General features: G+C 36.1%; 1 protein-coding gene across 2 annotated transcripts in view; it reads right to left on the minus strand.

Annotated features, from left to right (window-relative positions):
* The window catches only part of sema6a (sema domain, transmembrane domain (TM), and cytoplasmic domain, (semaphorin) 6A), a 177,111-nt gene that overhangs the window by 12,016 nt on the left and 145,690 nt on the right, over positions 1-19,405 (minus strand). The window contains exons 16-18 of one of the 2 annotated variants that reach the window (XM_028456788.1): positions 18,172-18,230; positions 16,462-16,482; positions 11,911-12,090 (exon numbers count right to left, since the gene is read on the minus strand). In XM_028456788.1, the coding sequence (XP_028312589.1) occupies positions 11,911-12,090; positions 16,462-16,482; positions 18,172-18,230 (260 nt within the window). The remainder of the gene's footprint in view (positions 1-11,910; positions 12,091-16,461; positions 16,483-18,171; positions 18,231-19,405) is intronic. The other variant, XM_028456789.1, reaches the window with a different exon arrangement.

Consider the following 19,405-nt stretch of genomic DNA (forward strand, 5'->3'; position numbering starts at 1 on the left):
CATCAAATTACACCATAATTATACCTCCGCGATCAGTACATGTGCTAACCTCGCGGATCCTCGTGTACAAACTGATGATTCAACAGGAACATTTGTCATCAGCCATTTATTTATTTAATTTGACACAATGTTACTAAGTAATAGATTACTTAGAAAAGCTGTCTATTGACTGACTGAATGTATCTCAGCCTCTCACCTGTCGTTAATTCCTCGTATGTTGTGTTTATGTGCAGTTTAATCATGTTTTTGAGCCCAGTTCATTAGTATTTAATCTCTAGGAGTCATTGGTGTACAGATGGTGACCAGTTGATGTTTACTTTATCATAGTGTACTAATGGAGGACAGGTTTGTCGTTTGTTTGGATGCGTAACACAGGCCAATCCTGGCTCGGTTTGGAATTCGTTTCCCTGGAAATGTCCAATTTGTTTGGCCCAGTGTCAGAGGTGGGCGAACAAAAATGTTTGAACTGGGTTTATGTGTCTTTGTGTTGTCATTTTGTATATGTTTCTCATTGTGTGTGCTTGCTGATTTGTTTGGATTCATTTTGTGATTTTTTTTTTTTGTTGTTTGCTTTTGGAGTCATTTTGTATATTTTAATTGTTTTTTTTTTCTCATATTTTTGTCATTTTTGCATATTTCTCACTCATTTTGTGTTTTTTTTTGGTAATTTGGTAATTTTTGGGTGTTATTGTTATTTTCTATACTTTTGTGTATTTTTCCTGTCATTTTATGTGCGTTGGAGTCATTTTCCATAATTGTTTTTTCATATATTTTTTGTAATTTTGTGCATTTTTGTATAATCAGCTCTCATTGTGTGTGTTGTTGTTTAGTGTTTTTTCTGACTCATTTTTTAGTGTTGTCATTTTCTATAATTTTGTGTATTTTTGCTGTTTTTCCTGTCATTCTATTTGTTTTTTCTATTGCCGTTTCATTATTTTTCTGTAATCTGCATTTTTGTGTATTTCTTATTTTGTGTATTTTTCTTGTTTTTTTTTTCCATTGTAATTTTTGGGTATTTCTGTTGTAATTTTCTATAATTTGTGTATTTTTGCTGTTGTTTGATTTTTTTGTCGTTCTGTGTTTTTCATAAATTCTTTTTTTAAATATTTTTGTAATTTTGTGCATTTTTGTTAATATTCATCTCTCCTTTTGTGTGTTTGTTGTTATTTTGGGTTTTTTTCTGAGTCCTTTTGAGGTATTTTTGTTGTCATTTTGTGTGTTTTTTTCCTGTCATATTTAGAGTGAATCAGATAAACAGATAAAAAACAAAGCTCTCGGAGTGCATTGTGAACACAAACTGGCCATAATAAGGTGATAAAATGATGATCTGTTCTCTGCCCATTGGAGCCGAACCCACGACTATTCTTATGAGAAGGTGGCCTGAAGCTAACACACAGTCCTGTCAGTAGAAAAAATAAAGCTAATTTGTAGCGCGCTTACTAAAATCGAGCTCTTGTCAAGAAGGAAAAATGAATGAAGAAAAACTAAAACCTGACTCATCGATTGGCCAGGAGCGGCTCATTTACAACAATCAATGTCAAGTTTAACTTTGTTAAATGTTTGATTTCTTCATGCAGCGTAAAAACAAGTTACAAGACAAACACAAGCACCGCATTATATAAATGCTGGTACGCAGAGAGTTACTGTGATGTTTGCTTTGTACAAACTGCTACAAACGTTTGTATTTACTTAATACTACCATACATGTCTGCTTACAAATAGTTTTTCAACTTTTCAACTCCAGTTTCTTTTCTTGTTTTTAGTTGCAGGGAGTGTTTTGCGTTTAGGTTTGACAGGTTTGCTAGAATTAAATGCAAACATTTAACCGCCAATAAACGATGTTTGGCTGATTCGCAAACATTGTGAATGTGATTCAAAGCTTTCAGGGTTTTTACCTTTTGTCTTGTTAGGCTCGAACAAAAAGATGAATATAAATATGAAACATGAGAAACCTGTGTTGTAATGCCAAATAAGAAAAAAAAAAAAACACAAAATAATCAGAAACACAAAACAAAAAATCTTCAAAACTTACATAACCTAAGGATTTAATGTAAACTCATAAATTAAGGCTAAAACATTTCCAACGAAAATGTTACTGTAAATAAAATAGAGATTTTATTCCTAGTAGAAAATGAAAAGCCTTCCTTTGGGTATTATGTCACTTTTAAAAATAAGAGAAGAAAAATGTAATTTAAGATGGGTTTATATATTTGGGGAAAAAAAAGAATGTTATGTTAAAAGAAGCTGCATTTCTGTTTATGGTGTTAAAGTTTATGATCTCGAGGATCACTTTAAATTAATGAGTTCACTTTAAATAAATTAAATATTTTGCTCCTATACACCCTTTGATTGTTTGTAAACATTGTGATGTATTTTACTTAGCCTGGAGGCAAACCACCATAGATGTTTATAAACACTAGATGACTTACCCACGCTGTTAGACAACGGGGAGCAACGTAGTAACGTGGCGGCCATCTTACCTCAGACAGCTGGCCTCGCTCATTACGTCGACGTCAATGGTGCATGTACTATTTGAATAACTATAACTTGCTCAATTTTCAACAAATTTTCAAACGGCAAGTGGCAATTTCAACCTGTACAAGCATCCTATGCCATACCTACATATAATGTTTGTAAATCTGTCAATATTTCATTGAGTTAAAGGTATTTTTGTTTAAATACCCTTAACTACTAGCTACTGTAAAGCGTGTCCGAACGACAGTTGTCTGAGGTAAGATGGCCGCCATTGAGCTACGCTGGCGAATCCCACTTGCGTCATAGTGTTTACAGACCCTTTCCAAAAAATTTGAATATCATGGAAAAGTTGTTTAATTTCCATAATTCCATTCAAAAAGTTCCACTTTCATAGATTATAAATTCAGGGCCCAGAATTTAAATGATTTCAAGTATTTATTTGTTTATTTTTACATAAATTGGGCTTCCAGCTCATAAGACCCACAAAATCAGGAATAAAAAAAAATATAATACTATGAAGAAATCACAATTTACTTAAACAAATAAACTTTTTTAATGGAATTATGGAAATTACACAACTTTTCGCTGATATTCTAATTTTTTGGAAAGGGTCTGTATATGTCTATGCTTTAGCCAGCGGCGTTTCCTGTTTTCGCCTGTGCCGTTAAGGGGTCTATTGAAACATAAGTTGATAAGCTGATGAATAACGCTGTTATTAAGTTGTTTCTATTGTGTTTTTTATATAATGCTGTTTGGTGGATGGGCTCCGATAAGCAGTTGCAGCTTCAGTCCATTCCATTTTTGGTAGTTAAAATGAATGTTTATTCATTGTATTGTTTATGTTTGAAGACAGCCAAGAACAAATATCTATCTATAATGCTTAATAACATTGGTCGTTTTTGACACTTTCACAGAATGCTTTAAAATGTTCCTACTAGTGTTCTTTCTTTCTGTATTCTGGTTAAAATGAAACCATTAGGTGTTGGGTCGGGTCGTACTTTACTTCTGCGATGCCAACTTTACTTTGGCAAAACGACGTCTGAGAACTGCCAGGAGCTGAAAATATCCTATTTAGAAACGCTTTTAGCTGACAGCTGATATTACTGTGAAAGCCTGACAGTGATGGACTGCAAAGTTGCACAAGTACCAGTAAAAAACTGCATGATAAAAATATATATATATATATTTATATATATATACAGTAAGTCCTTCATACAGTTTAGGTTTATATCATAATGAAAAAAGTGCACAGTCATCTTTCCTTGGCATGAATGCATAAGGGAGACTGCAGTGGATATGACTGTGACATTAAATGTGTTTAATGTATTTCCGATAGACTAAATATGTTACAAGCAAATGTATTTCCTACCATAGTGGTGCAGTGTTTACATTAGGTCCACCTGATTTATCTGATTTTCCTCTCCTTTATTTAGCGTTTCTTCATCATTCTCTCCACATTTTCTTTCATTTATTTCATTTATTCCTACGGTCAACACAAGGATGTGTGTGGGAGCTCCTTTTTACATGTATGAAGCTGTCATTAGCTGTGTTTCCATTACTGATTTTTGCAAAATAGAAGCTATATTTCTAAATTTTGACAAAGTGTAATTGCGAGAGGAACACTGAAGTAATTAAAAGTAGAAAGTGAGCTAGAAATGAGCACACTGCGCTAAATGCTACGGTTTGACGTCTCTATTGGCGTTATAATGTCCCTCGCCGTGTCTCCATGACAACGAGGATGACTGCTGTACGAGAACTTAAAAAAAAAAAAAGAAAGAAAATAACCCGACTAAAGCTTTAGTATATTATAATATTATATTATATGTTATCTTTTAATAGAGCTTGGAGTTAAAATTCACGACAGGATCTAAAATGTAGCGTCTGTTCATCATAGTTTTATAGTTTAACCTCCAACAGCTCAGAAACAAGGTTCTAAAAGAATTTAATTTGCATTAAACTATCATAAAAAGGATAAGTGAAAAATACTGACAGGTCACATCAACACTGATATTATTTCTAAAAGTAAAAAGGGAGGTGGGCTTATTTATATAGTTTGGATTTATCTCAGTTGGCTTGATTTCTAATGTTGTGCTGCCACAGGTTTATGTTACTAGTATTTAGTCTGTGATTCTCCTCCCCCTGACTTTAGACTTTATAGTTCCTGATTTATAGTTTCCTTTCTGCACAGCTTTTGATGTCTTGGATGATTGTTGGTAATAAATCTCTACTTTTTTCTTTCTTCTCTTTGCTAATCATTAACCTTAAGGATGTCATGTCTCAGGTTTGTGCGTTTGAGGGATTCCTCCTGGTCTGAAATGTTCTTTGTTGCCAAAATACAACCAAGATCTGTTGATTCTTCTTTGCAAATGAAGTTTAATAGGATATATTTACATTTAAATGTTTTTTTTATGTGGAAAATCTTTGTTTTTGTAGGGTTACAATGAAATAAATGAAAATGAGCAGAATGATCATTGTATTATCTATTTTACATCTAGTCATTTGTTTCATTCTTATTTCTTTTGATAGGTACTTTATGTTGCTTGTGAGAAGTGCGTCATTAAGTTTTTTTTGTTTGTTTTTTAAATGCTTTTTTTTGTGTATGTATCTCTTTTTTTTAAATAAGTATATTCAAGTTTAGTTGGTTAAATTATTGGTTTCTTTGTTAATTATGATAAAGCTTCAACAAAGGATTCTTGCTGTTTTTAATGGGTTGTAGCAGGGCCGGCCTTCCCTACAGGCAACACAGGCGGCCGCCGAGGCTCCTGTGTCACGTGCTCGGGCCGGCCCTGGGTTGTAGCAATAGCAATGATTTGTGTTTTCACATTTTATAATACCATCCATCCATTTTCTGACCAGCTTGCTCCTTCTTTATAATACCCTTATTAAATATTTAAAAATATGAACAAATTTTAACTAGTAATTTTATAAATAAGTTTGTTCACAAATAGCTGCATCCATTCCAATAAAGGCTGTAGGAAAAAATCAATTCGGTGTGATTATTGATACAAAAATGTCCAAATCAATTTTTTAAAACATGTTTAATTGTGCAAACGCATATATAGCACATGTGAACCACATGCATTTTAGCTTGGAAGTTGATTTTATTCCTTTTCATAAAACATACTGGGCACTTTTATAGATGTACAGTATGTGGTTAATTTTTAACTATTAATTGTAATTATTGATATCACGATATAACGCGATGTATATCGTATTGTGTATAGTACATGGATATAGCGTCTCATGACGCATACATTTTGAATCGGATTATCAGATCGTATTACCTAAAACTTGACCAGTTTTGGATGAAATGAGACGGAGTTAAGTTTTAGGGTTGCTGGTCAGATGCGGGCACGGGGTTTATTTGGTCAATGGGTTTTGGAAGCAGACCAGTCTGGGATTCAGATTGTGTGTGTGTGTGTGTGTGTGTGTGTGTGTGTGTGTGTGTGTGTGTGTGTGTGTGTGTGTGTGTGTGTGTGTGTGTGTGTGTGTGTGTGTGTGTGTGTGTGTGTGTGTGTGTGTGTGTGTGTGTGTGTGTGTGTGTGTGTGTGTGTGTGTGTGTGTGTGTGTGTGTGTGTGTGTGTGTACTAATGAATCAGTCATTCTGTGCTCTCAGTTGTTTTGTATGTTGCTGATAGCGGTAGTCATAACAATGACAGAGCCTCTGAGTAGAGACCTTGGTAAATGCTATCAGTTTATGATGGAATCTGGCCTGCTTAGGGCAGTCTGACCAGAACTAACACAGAGAGATTCTGCAATCACATATCAATAATCATGACAATGCTTTAGTTTTGACTAGGGGTGTTGGAAAAAATTGGTTCGGCGATATATCGCGATATTACGTTGCACAATTCTCGTATCGGTTCAAAATGCATCCATATTGATTTAGAAAAAAAAAAAAAAAAAAAAAAAAATATATATATATATATATATATATATATATATATTTTACCTTTTATTTAATCAGGAAAGTCTTTTCCACTACAGAGGAGACATTGTAACAGCACAAAGAAGTGCTCTGAAATCTGGGCATGTTGATCAGCTTGTGTTTTTTCAATAAAATCTAAAAAAGTATTAACTTTCTGCATTGTTTTGTTGTTCTAGGCATAAACCTCAGTTAAGTTGCACTAAAGTCAAAGTTGGTTTAAAAGCCACAGGCAGATTGTATGTTATTTTTTTATTTTAAGTTGTTGGCACATGGCATGTTAAAGCCAAAGTTCTGAGTGCAAAAATAAATAAATAAAATATATTTCATACATAATGTTCTCATGAAGGTGTACAAATTTACAGATTAGTTGTTTCTTAAGTCACATATTAAAAAAAAAAAATTGCAATAATTGCCTTATACTGTAATTTCGGGATATATCGTATCGAGATACAAATCGTATTGCCAGATGCCAGGCAATACACACTCCTAGTTTGGACATTGATCTATGATTAGCTGAGTTGGATTAGTCAACATACAGAGATTTATGATAGAATACGTTTGTGTCTGGCACAAAAACACGAGATGAGGAGCAATAAAGCGATGCAGTAAGTGCAGAAGACTCCTCATTTCACATCCATTGTTTTGCTGTTGGACGATTAGTCAACCTGCTTTTTATACCTTTATCTCTCGCTTATAACCTCTGCTGATTCATTGCTGTCTTGTTCATTTTAATACATTCTTTATCATGTGCAGCACATCTTTCCCACATCCTCCTCCCTGTTTTGTTGCCTGCCTGCATTCTTCTTTCCTTCTACCCCCTCCTGGATCGCTGCAGTAATGAACCCATAAATTGGAGCAACAGAGCAGTGGCTACAGGTCTGCTTTAGGGGGGGCGAGGGTGGATGTAGACAGGGGGGATGGGTGAGGTATAGAGCTGACAGAGAATAGAAGAAGACAGGTGGAGGAAGAGGAGAGGCCTGGGAGAAGATAAGGCTTCAGTGGAGGAGGAAACGCATCAGAGGGATGGGGGTGGAACCAGGAGAATTGAATTTGCACTGAAGTACACGGTACAGCCTTGGAACATGCTACACTAAAGTCAGACTAGGTCCAGTGGAGGGGGTTCAGTCAGCGGATGGTGGAGAGAGCACTGGTGCTTGTTTACTGTATGTGCAATGGGACAAATGATAACAGAAAAAGATTACAGATGGAATGCAAAAAAAAGCCCAAATGTAGCGTGAAACACAAGTAGCTAACTGGGACTGCTAATGCTAATTCCAGCAAGTTCCTTTTGGCTTTTTTTTTAATTTTTTTTATAAAATGTTAAGGTTTCATTTATTCAGATAACTTTTATTCAGGAAATTTACTTTGAAATTTACTTTGATCTCCTGACATGTTTCGACTGTCAACAGTCAGTCTTCCTCAGAGGCATCTGCTGATCACTTTAATGTGTCTTTATGAGTTGTTTTTTTAACTCTCCCCACCTGGGACTCTCTTCTCCAGAGACCATCAGGTGATGGGGTGGAGGGGGGCCTGGCCAGCCTGAGAGAACTCTCAAGTTGGCTACACCCAGAAAAAAACAGATTATTGCTGTTGAACCAATGTTTTACGATCAAACTTTAAAATACCCTTAAAGTAAAATATTATAAAATATATAATTAGTTGTTTTAAATAAGTGAGTTCACAAAAAGCTGCAATGCTGTAGTTCTAACATTGAACTAAGATTAGCTGAGTTAGATTAGTCTGTATATATATATATGTGTATATATATATATGGCTTTATATGGATAAGTGCATTATTAATATGTGGTATAAAGTTTGTTTTTTTTTTTTACATTTTTTTAAGTATATTCAAGTTCTGTTAGTTATATTATTGTTTTTTGAAGAAACTGCAAATTCTGTAATACATTTCCTGAAAAAGCTTGTCTGAATAAATGAAACCATAACGTATTATGGGACTTTGCAGCCTTTTTAATTCCTTGGACTAATGCGTGTTCATTAACGTCACAGAATGACTGCAAACATAAAAGCTATGAAGTATTTCTAATTTAATTTTAAATCATAAACAAGCTTGGAAATGACTTGAGTAAAAAAACAATGTATTGGCTTGTATCTAAAGCATTAACTTAACATTGATAGTGTGATGATTATTCCTTTAAATCTCTTCAAAATGCAAATATAACTTGTTTACTCAGTTTCTGATTTTATAATGATTTCCTAGATCTTATTTTTCCAATGTTTTTCCCCCTTAGCCTGTTTTGTTTAGGTTTTTTTGCTCATGTTTCACAGTACAGTTGACACCTGAAGCGAGAAACACTGAGGGCGACAGGAAGGAAGATGAAGCAGGATGGGTGGAGGAGTTGGAAGTAGTGTGTATTTTTACTGAGCGTCACCATTTGCCATGCTGAAAACGCATTAAGCTGCATGGGAGGGGGGCAAAACTGTGCTTAATACCATCAAAGCAATCACACAGGAAATAAAAAGGTATGTAAATATATAAACTGCAACAACAAAAAACAGGAAAAAATAGACCAAGCCATGCAACAGATCAAAAATAGCAAAAAATACACGAAACAAAACCAAAGAAATCTCATCAAAAGCTGCCTTGAAGGAAAAAAAAATGCAAAGGAAGATATTTTAAAGCTGAAAATAAACAGTTTCAGTGTGAAAAAATGAAGAAGCTGCAAAGGTGTCATAAAATCATAACAATCATATTGCTCATGTGGAAAAACAGCAGAAAGCACGGATTAGAAAAGTGAATAGTGATTGCAGGTACCTGAGCAAAACAAACAGGGGAGAACATTTAGCTTTTTGCTGCTGTGTGAGGGGTTTCCAGTGCTCAGGTAAAGGCAACCATTGGAGATGCTGCTGTAGGCATGCTGTTTGTAGTCTCTGCCACCATTGTGCTCACATCTATAGATACATTATGGTGCCGCGCTGCTTCCAGATGATACAGTACAGTCAGTGATGCTTGTGTTCATCTCAGACAGAAGATACACACACATGTTAGCGTTAAGCCCAAACTGTCTGAATAATGATTAAAATCAGTGTTAGAGATGACAACTGGTGTGATTATTTAAGCAGATGCTCTTCAGTTTAGAGTTTATCTTATATATTACGTATTTAATTTAAAAAAAAAATACTTGAGAAAAATATTTAACAAAGTTCCAAATAAAGCTTTTGTAAGTTTGACTTTGTATTGGCTGCTTCTTACCATGACCAGGTTCTACTCAAAAATCAGGTTTTTTATTAAGGTTTTTATTCCTTTTAAAGTATCCTCTTGTTTTTTCTAAATATGTGTTGCAGTGAGACGGTACACTGAGTTCATGATACGATACAATAGAACACGTCAAACTCAAGGCCCGGGGGCCAAATCTGGCCCTTTGGAGCATTTAATTCGGCCCACGGGAGTAGTAAAATTTAAAGAGAAAACATGAATCTTTGTGATGGTGATTCAAGTGTAGGATTATCAGTTCATGCTACAGTAATTCATTGAAGCTCCACAGTTTTTTGCAGAGCTCACAGTTTTCCTATGTTTATATGACATGATGCCAGTCATTTTTAATCACAAATTAGAGACAACCTACATTTATTTTACAAAATCTGATAACACAAAATAACCCCTAAAAGTGCAAATCGCGAAACAATGTTGAAATAACTTTTTTCAGCACCTAAAATCTGCGGCCCATTTGAGATCAAACTGCTCTGTCTTTGGCCGACAAACCTAAATGAGTTTGATCCCCCTGCAATAGACGATAATGGGCTCGCAATAATACATAATACAATATTTCCTATTTTTTTTTTTTTTTCTAAACAAATTCACTCGTTATTTTTCACCGGAAAACGAGCGATTGAATGACAAATGACAAATATCTCCAATTTCCCCCATAAACCCGTTCCAAATCTTTCACTACGTGTAACGAATCGAGTAGTAATCGTGTTATCTTGTGCCTGTAAATGAATGCAGAGCGTCATCTGAACTGTGTTTTTATTAATAGATTAGATTATTATGTCTGAAAAGACTCTGGTACAAAACCTGGTTTAGCTGATGGTGTATTAGCTGAACTGGTGATCAGTTTATCTGGTGAAACGTCGCGGCAGAACACCTCCAATCACATGGCTGCGGAATTTTTGCAAAACATGAGGGTGATTTACTGGTTAGCCGTAATTAAAGGTTTCGCAAATGATGTTTTGGGACAATATCACACATTTTCATAGGTTAGCATTGTGGCTAGTGTTGCTTTTGCGACGTAATCTCGCGTGATTTCAGCATAACTGATTTTTGTAAATGATCTGAAGCATATACAATTAATTAATAACAGTAGTCGACTCTTTGTTCTATTTAGGGTTAATAGAAACTGTGATTTTTTATTTATTTTTTTCTCATTTGACACATTCTCGACGGTACATCTTTTGACGTTTTATTATCTAATTATTTAATGTATCCAATGCCATACTAATAAAATCAATTTTTCTTCCTGTCGTCTTCTTATGCTTTAAGTGATGCAGTTTTATGAATCTTGTGACGTTTTAAATTACTCTAACGTGTCGCACGATACATCGTCTTACCTTTAATATGTGTCCATGCTGTTATTTAGTTGAAGAAAAAGAGAAGATAATCTATTTTTCTTTCTGCCGTCTTACTATCTGCTTTCACTGATGAGGTTTTATGAATCTTGAGACGTTTTAATATTGCAATGTCTTGTTGTATGATATATTGTCCCACCTTTAATGTGTGTCCATGCTATCTTATTTATTTGGTGAAATAAAATCTATTTTTCTTCCTATCTGCTTTCACTTTGAATGTTTTATGAATAAATCCCATCATTCACTCCACCATGCAGCATGTAATTGTTAATATACATAAATCTTTAAGACTGTGTTGTTACTGGTTTTATTATGGGATCTGTTATAGGCCTGTTTATTTTATTGCAGGACAAAACATAGATCAGCGTTGACCTTTTTTTCCTCTCCTTCTCCCCTCCCCCCTCCTCCCTCTCGTGTTGCGTTTCTTACTATCTCATTTATCCTGCACACTGTCCTTGGAGCGCTACAGCATCAGGCTGGTTGTTAACACGTGAGAAAAGGGCGTTCAAAGTCACGTCACTGTAGGCCATCTTTGTCTTCTACGCCAAATAAATACGTGGCCGTCTTCCCGTTCAGTGTGTAATGGTCTGTATATTACATCTAGTGTGGGACGTGAGAGTCCACGGGTAATAACTCCATTCTTTAAAGTGTGTGTGTGAGCGTTTACACATTGACGGGTGTTTGCATGCACGTTTTATTGCAGCGGTGGAGGTGTGGAGGTGGGGTTACGTGCAAAGTGTGAAGCAATTTGTCCCCTGGAGAGAAAGTGCTTCACCATCTCTACACTAATCAGCAGGAAGCAGCAGGGCAGCCATAAATCTCAATTAGTGAAGCCCCTCCCATTCCCTCTTCAGTTGACCAATCAGAGTGAGCGACTGACTGACTGACTGACAGAGTGCTGGCTGTGGCGTTCCAAGGCTTACCATTGGCTTCAGGCTGAGTCTGAGAGGGCACGGCCATGTAGGGCTCCTCCCCTTGGTCTGAACTCATGGGGGTCTCCTTTCGCTCCACCATGCGGCCCCGCCCCAGGGGACCCTCAGCGGCCTCGGGGAGGCTCGAGGTCGGGAGTGAGAGTGTGTGGTGATGCTGGTGGTGATGGTGGCCTGTCAGATACAATACAGGTTAACTGACAGGTTAGCTCAACTCACACTAAATAAACACAATGATTAGGGACCTGTACTACGAAGCTGGATACGTATATCCTCCATCTCCGTTAGCAAGCTTCACCTAACCCAGGGACGTCATTTTAGTTCAGGGGCCAAATACGGAGCAGTTTGATCTCAAGTGGGCCACAGATTTTATGTTGGAAAACGATTCATTTCAACATTGTGTCATAGTTTCCAGTTCTACGTATTGATAAAATACAAAATAAGTGACAAACCGACCATATCCAAGCAATAAGTGATAGACATGATCCCAACAGGACCTCCACTTTAAGTTTCCTGGATTTTGTGACTCATTTCTATTTAATTAAGGGAAATATTATGTTATAATTTGAAAAAAATTGAAGGATTTTGTAAGAATTTTGAGTTACATCAACTGTTTAACATTAAAAGTTACGACAACCATGCAATATAAGCACAGAGAAAACTGTGAGCCCCTTAGTCTTATTTTTACTTTCTCCTGTGGGCCGAATTGGTGGCATGCGAACTAACCAAACACTCAGAGATCCCCTGTACGACAAAGCAGGATATAAACACGTTCACTTAAAACAGGTGATTTCCACCTGCCTACGTGCACGCTCTAGTGAAACAGGTGGAGACCAATCACAATCATGTAGAAACTGTGTAGAACAACTTATGTCACAATTGAGGAATAATTCTTTAAAAATATGAAGAATTAAAATCCATAATTCAGACTAAAAACAACACTGTTGCTGCAGAAAAAGCAGTGAAATCAGTCGTTTAACTTGTGTTACCATGGTGATATAGACCAGTAAGAAGTTAGCCAGCGTCGTAGTACAGGCCTTAGTAGATGCATGTGTTTTCACTTTTGAGCCCCTCCTGATTTGACTGACACGTCAAAGCTCGGCTTCGTCTGTAAGAACCCAACACAGAACTGATGCATTTCCCCCCACAATCACCACAGGGTGCAAAGCTTTGATATGAAGGACAAAAAGATGACACTTTTTCCACCATTCCCACTGAGAAACTTTTACTCTTGCTGCAAAAAACAACCTTCAAACCTTCTTAATGCGTCACCTGTTACATTCCTTCAGATTCAAAACAATACGTCTGTGGTAATATGAAACTTATAATTACAGGAAGTCCATTGTTTTTTGCTCTCATATTTACGTGAACCTTTAACCCTTTTTAATTCAAGCTTTTCCTAAAGTATTTGAGTGACTTTCTTCACTGTGAGGCTTTGCCTTTCGTCACCAGAGGGTAGAACTCAACTGTCAGTTTTTCAGTTTCTTCTTCATCCCCCTCAACTCATGCAACATTTATCAAAAAAATAAATAAAATCCATGTGTTGTGAATGTCGTGAGGAACTTGGAACTTTTAGAATTCACCTCTGGGGGAGAAAAACTCTACATTTTTTATGTGCGACAGAGTAAATAATAAGTTGTGTGTCTGACTCACTTCTACACACAATAAACATTTGGATTTGGGAGATCTTATTGATCTTGTCTTTTCTTATAAGCTTCATCTAATCAAGTATGGAACACTCTGATGTTCTATGTCTCTATCATGTTCAGTTCTCCTCTTTCTGTCCACTAACTCCAGTCAAAGCAGATGGCTGCCAACTCTGAGCCTGGTTCTAACGGAGGTTTCTTCCCATTGAAAGGGAGTTTTTCCCCCCCCACTGTAGCTGATGCATGTTTATGTGGATTTGTTGGGTTTTTTCTTAAGAATTTTATATTTTGATAGCATTTCGAGATGACTATTGTTGTAATTTGCGCTATATAAATAAAGTTGAATTGAATCTCTTTTCACAACGTCTTCTGAGCTGAATTTGTGCATAAGTTAATCACATTACCAACCCACATGGTCCCGTTTAAGCCTCTCCATAGAATTCTACAAAAGCCCTATATACTGTATTTACCGTTATGAATGTTCCAGTCCTCGATGAAGGCTTATTACAGCCTCTCGTGGAGCTCAACCCCCAGTTAGTGCTGTCTTCTCTGAGGAGAGCGTGTGTGTGTGTGCGTGTGTGTGTGTGTAAGTGCGTGTGTGCGTGTGTGCGTTATAGTGTCTTTCTCCAGCATGTGCCGATGCTTGTGTTGTAGGAATAGGAAAGAAGGCTGGTAACACACTGACGCACACACACACACCAGCACCGCCACCACCCAGAGCCTACACTACGCCTCTGTGTGGCGTGGCAATCATTAAAATGATTTATTTAACTATCGGCCCAAGGCTGAGAGATTAGTGTGACAGGCCTATTTTATAATTCATTCCCCCCACCGCCAGGGGAAGTGCAATTTAGGCAGATGACACACATAGCGGGAGCTCTGAGCCTCCAGAGCTGCTCCTCCACGGATCAAAAAAAAAAAAGGAGAGAGAGGAGAGAGAGCTCTAAACTGCCGACGGATGCACATCGCTCTCTTTTCTACAGATTAAAAAACAGGCGAAGGATGTTTAGTCCGGGGACAGAGTGGAGTCGTTTATTTATTGTTAAATCCATATCAACTATCAACAGATAGATGGGGGGGTGGGTGGGTGGGTGGGTGGGTGGGGGGGGGGTTGTTTGTGTGATCTGGAAATCACACAACAAACAAAACTTGAGGGAGAATATTCAGCACGACAGGGGGTTGGCATGGTTACACAGAACATTAATAAGGTGAATGTAATGGATTACAAGTACTCGTGTTACTGTAATTGAGTTGCTTCTATGGGTACTTATACTCGAAGGTGTCAAGAGTACGGATATATTCTACTCAAGCGGAAGGAAGTACTGTTAATTGACTGAAATTGTACTTAAGTACAAGGACAAGTAAGTCATACATAAAATACTCAAGTACAAGTAAAAAGTAGCTCAGTTAAATAGTACTCAAAGTAAAAGTTACTTTCACCCCCCATGTAAATGTTTGGTAATACTTTTTATAAGACGTAAAGTAAATCATTTCATTTCTACACCCAAATATCACTGAGTAAATTATATATTTTTTGGTTTTAAATGATCAACAGAGTTTGTTAAACTACAAAAAATGAAATGACCAGACATCAATGAAATGCATGACATCATAACCGACCAATCAGATTAAACGTGATGCACCGCGCCAAAACACCGTTGAATGCTGGCTATTTTCACATATTTAGAGTTCATAAACTTAGATATTTTCTTTTTAATTTTGAATTTAATTCATTGGTGTTGGACGCCTTTGTAGAAAATAGTTATTTTAAGTTCATACATGAGGGAACTTTTGATTTATTACCAAAAATAAACGTGGGGGGTGAAAGTAACTAGTAACTTTTACTTTGAGTACTATTTAATTGAGCTACTTTACTTGTACTTGATTATTTGTGACTTACTTATAACCAAGATGGTGCCTCGTATGGCTGCTTTGGTGTGTTTGTGTGCACTGTTTAGTGCCGTTTATGCTGTAAAAAAATTACTTGTATATATCCATCCTTTTATATTTATTATTTTTATTAGTAGCATTATTATTATAGTGTTTCTGGTTTGTTTTTTGTTTTTCGCACCATCTACCAAAGTCACATTCCTTGTATTGGTTTAAACTGTATTTGGCCAATAAAACTATTCTGATTCTTGATTCCAATTCCAATCAAGTAACTATTTCTACCTGAGTAAATATATCAGTACTCTTTACACCTCTGCTTATTTGACCCTGGATCTAAAAAAAAAAAAAAAAGGAAGGAAAAATCAGAGCAGGGGTAGTGGGATGGGAAAAGCTTTCCATGTGTTGGATCTGACTGGTTCTGATCAGTACCAAATGTACCAAAAACTATTATTGTGTTCCATAATTAGGTGGGTTGTGTCTGTATTGATTTCCAGCAGGTCAATGCAACATATCATTCGTTGTCCGTTGACGTTTGCGCCGTTTAATTTGCACACTGGAGCATTCCGTCACAATCACCAGCAACAATCAGATACATCCCCATTAGCAAAGCAAAGGTCAGGGATAATCAATGCTTTTTCACAGGGGATACGTGGAGAGACGGGCCAGGAGGAAACATGAAGGTCTTAAACGACTAATAGAATTCCAATCAGCATTAAAGATTGTTTCGTTCTGATTGCCAAGTCGACGACCTTTCTGCTGAACACCAAAGGGAAAGGACGATAACGCCACCAATGTTTTATTATTACCTTCGTCACTGGAAGGGTTGTCTATTAAAAAGAAGGGATGAAATGAGTTCAGTTAAAACCGTCAGTCATTATCAACATGTGGGAGGAGTTTTCATTTTGTTAAGAGGGGACGACTGAGTGACTCAATGAAGGGGTGTGGCAAAGGTTTAATAAAATACAGCTTTGATGCTTTAGCTGATTAGTTCTACAAGCAGGTCACTTACCATTCAGAGCCACAAACGTGTCTGGAAGAAAAACAAAAAACAATAAGGAAATTGTTTTTGCAAACCATAATGGGTATTGATGCGTTTAACGTGATCACATTTAATCAGAGACAATACTAATGTTCCTACGTCAGATAAAAGTCTGAGGAAATAGTTTTTCATTAATTGGACACATCGATTAATAAAAAAAAAAGAGCAAGAAATGTGTTGGTTTACTTGGACCATGGCCATGTAGATTATGTTCACTTTATTTATATGTATATGTATACGTGCTACACGTATACGTATCTATGGGTATGTGCTTGGATGTTAATATATGTATGTTTTTTTTTTTTCCTCTACAACAGGGAAAAAAGCATTATTTTATGATAATAATGTGTATATCTCAGATGATGGTTCATGTTCTTTAAAAAAATTCAATAAAAAAAAATCTGAAAAAAATATTACACATTTTTGGCACTCAATAACAAAGATTTCCACATTTGGTACAGTAATTACATGCATAAAAAAAAAACAGGATCAAGGACTATTTGTTTAACACTATTGATGCTATTATTCTTATATTAGGACCATTGCTACTGTTGTTATTGACTTTTGTTTTGGTATATCTTTGATCCTGTTGTTTTTTAATGCACATAATTACTGTACCACATGTAGAAATCTTTAAACAAGTGCCAAAAATGTGTAATAAAAATAATTTTGGAAGAAGAAAAAAAACAACAGCTAAAGAAACATCTGAGATACACATTTTATTCATAAATATAATAAAGAAAACAATGTTTTTCCCCCTGAGTTGTCGAGAAAAACACTTTTGCAATTGCATTGATCGAAAAAAGTTGAATTGTTTTGTTTTTCCAAAAGTGTTCTCTAAGTACTCCAAGGTCAAATTAATTCCCTAACACTATCAGTGCTCTTTTTTTTTTTTTTTTTAATAATGAACAGTGAGCGTATCTGTTTAGTTTGGTACCAGAAAAAGTATCCAAGTGATGTCTAAACTTACAATGTGTTTGTTGACAGGTGTCAGTATCTACACTTATGTTGTATTTATCTATAAGCGGTGATTTAATGTTAAAAAAATCCATGTTCCTTTGACCTTTTTTTATGCTATTCTTATATTTTCTATGTTTACACTTCTTGGATTTTTTTTTTTTTTTTTTACATGAAAATGAAAAGTTTTCAAAATTTCATAACAGTAATCAAGCCCTGTTATTTCATCCAATAACACTAATCCGATACTTCAGATGAAAAGTCTGAGAAAATAGTTTTCAATTCATTCAATGCATGGATCAATAAAAGAGCAAGAAACATGTTGATTTACTTTAGTAAGCGTTTCAAAATGATTAGAACACGGACCAACATCTGACTTATACACAGTTTTTATAATAGTAATAAAAAAAAAAAACCAATGTTTTCCCAGTGTTGGAGACAAAGACTTTGATTGCATTGATCGAAAACTTCATTGTTTTGTTTTTTCCAAAAGTAGTCTCTAAGTACTCCAAAGTGAAATTCATTCCCTAGCACTATCAGAGCTTTTCTTTTTTAAATAAACTTAGTTTTCCTCCATCAGGCCACAACTCATTGACTACTGACTGCAAAGAAAGTAGAAGAAACAGGCAAAAAGGGAAACAGAGGGCAAACCGAAAGGATGAAGCTAACAGAAATACAGTAACGTTGGTGGGGCTAAAGATACGACGAAGATGAAGCGCTTACTTTGGCAGTCTCCCAGGCCATCTGTGTTTCCGTGCTCCACGTCCTGCTCGAAGGCCGATCTGTGGGGAACAGAGACATCATGGTCAGCAACAGAAAACAAGCCGGGGCCATGCTGGCTCTCCACACACCCCCACAAAGTAAGACGACTTTTTGGAAGGATCTCACTGCATCGGAGCTCAGCTAGCACACAGCGCGAGCCGCAGGAAGCCCTTCGCTGGACGACAATCAAAGAACACTGAACAGGTGCCTGGAGGTCCAAAATCAGTGGTTTGGAAGGATTCGAGTAGTAAATCCATTGCTGGCATGAAATGTGAGCAAGTGCTAGCAAAGCAAATAAAAATAGGTTTGGATTTTTAATCCTGTGAGCATTGTTTCTACAATGCTAGAGGTTTCGAACCCAAAAATTCTCCTTAGTTAAAATTTTGTCATTAAGATAATTGTGTTGGCTACAGTTAGTAGCCAGTTAGCATTGCTTGGCCCAACACCCCTACCAAAGTACTAAGAGCTAAATTTGAGAAAATCAGTTAGCTTGCTTCTGGTAGTTCGATTAAAACTAAATTAAACTATTTGTCAATGCTAGCTGGCTAACTTGTTGCTAAATTTCCCGATTTAGCATCAAACTTCAGCAAAAACAAACCAACCTATGTCAACAGTTTGGTATTTGTGAATTCCCAATGTTTCTCCAAAGAAACATGTTTTTATGTTTTGTTGTTTTTTACTCAGAGGGTTACATTTCCAGGCAGTAAAACTACTTCAGTTCAAAGGAGATGTTTAGTGCTAGCAAAGCAGATAAAAATAGTTTTGGATTTTTAATCCTATGAGCTTTGTTTTTTACAATGCTAAAAGAAAATGCTAAATGTTTTGAACCCTAGAATTGTCCTTGATTAATATTTTTTGTTAAGATAAATGTGTAAGCTATAGCTAGTAGCCAGTTAGCATAGCTTGGCCCAAAGCACCAACCAAAATACAAAAGAGTTACATTTTACAAAATCTATTAGCTTGCTTGATTAAACTAAAATAAACTGTTCGTAAATGCTAGCTAGACTTTAAAGTATCCAAGGAACTAGCTAACTTGTTGCTAAATTACCTGAATTAGCATCAAACTTCTGGTAAAACTAACCAACATATGTCAACAGAGTTTGGTATTTGCCATTTCCCCATTCCCCGAGGAAACATGTTTTTATGTTTTGTTGTTTTTCACTCCGAAGGTTACATTTCCAGGCAGTAAAACCAC

This window comes from Gouania willdenowi, chromosome 9 (assembly GCF_900634775.1).
Source record: "Gouania willdenowi chromosome 9, fGouWil2.1, whole genome shotgun sequence".
Lineage (NCBI taxonomy): Eukaryota > Metazoa > Chordata > Actinopteri > Blenniiformes > Gobiesocidae > Gouania > Gouania willdenowi.